Source organism: Penaeus monodon, chromosome 31 (genome assembly GCF_015228065.2).
Source record: "Penaeus monodon isolate SGIC_2016 chromosome 31, NSTDA_Pmon_1, whole genome shotgun sequence".
In the NCBI taxonomy this organism is placed as follows: domain Eukaryota; kingdom Metazoa; phylum Arthropoda; class Malacostraca; order Decapoda; family Penaeidae; genus Penaeus; species Penaeus monodon.
This window is the reverse complement of record NC_051416.1, coordinates 3,727,455-3,727,936: the sequence shown is the minus strand read 5'-3', so window position 1 is coordinate 3,727,936 and position 482 is coordinate 3,727,455. Positions and strand designations below refer to the sequence as shown.

The 482-nt window shown below is 40.2% G+C and overlaps 1 protein-coding gene across 2 annotated transcripts in view; it reads left to right on the top strand.

Moving 5' to 3' along the window:
* Positions 1-482, top strand: part of LOC119592995 — a gene marked incomplete in the record, with an annotated part of 29,327 nt that overhangs the window by 12,392 nt on the left and 16,453 nt on the right. For both annotated transcript variants that reach the window (XM_037941884.1, XM_037941882.1), the window contains 1 exon segment: positions 265-444. In XM_037941884.1, coding sequence (XP_037797812.1) covers positions 265-444 — 180 coding nt within the window.

Sequence of the window (482 nt, the reverse complement as noted above, 5' to 3'; positions counted from 1 at the left end):
TTTTAAATTGAATTAGAGTTTCTATTCTTGTGTACAAAATTTTCTGCAACATTTTGTTTAGTTAACTATGGTTAAACAATTCTGTTAGATCCGATGGTGGGAAGCTCCTGCCTTTAACAAACCTTTTTTTGCAGAAGGAAAGATTACACTTTAAGGATGGCAGCATAGATGTTAAATCTTCTTTTATGAATCCTGTGACACATATCCCATAATATTAAATATAACACATAGATATATTTACAAGTCACTGACTTTAACCCACAGCCCCTGCCAATCCGTCAACGCCGAGCACTGCTGCGTCAAGCCGGCATCCGTCACATAGAAGGTGTGGAGAAGGAGGAATGCAAAGACATCCGGGTGTCAAGGGAATTGTGTGGTTGCCAGTGCAAGGTCTACTGTGATCCAGACACCTGTCAGTGTGCACAGGCTGGCATCAAGTGTCAGGTGTGTACTGTGGAATCTTTTATTATTTTATATGCTAG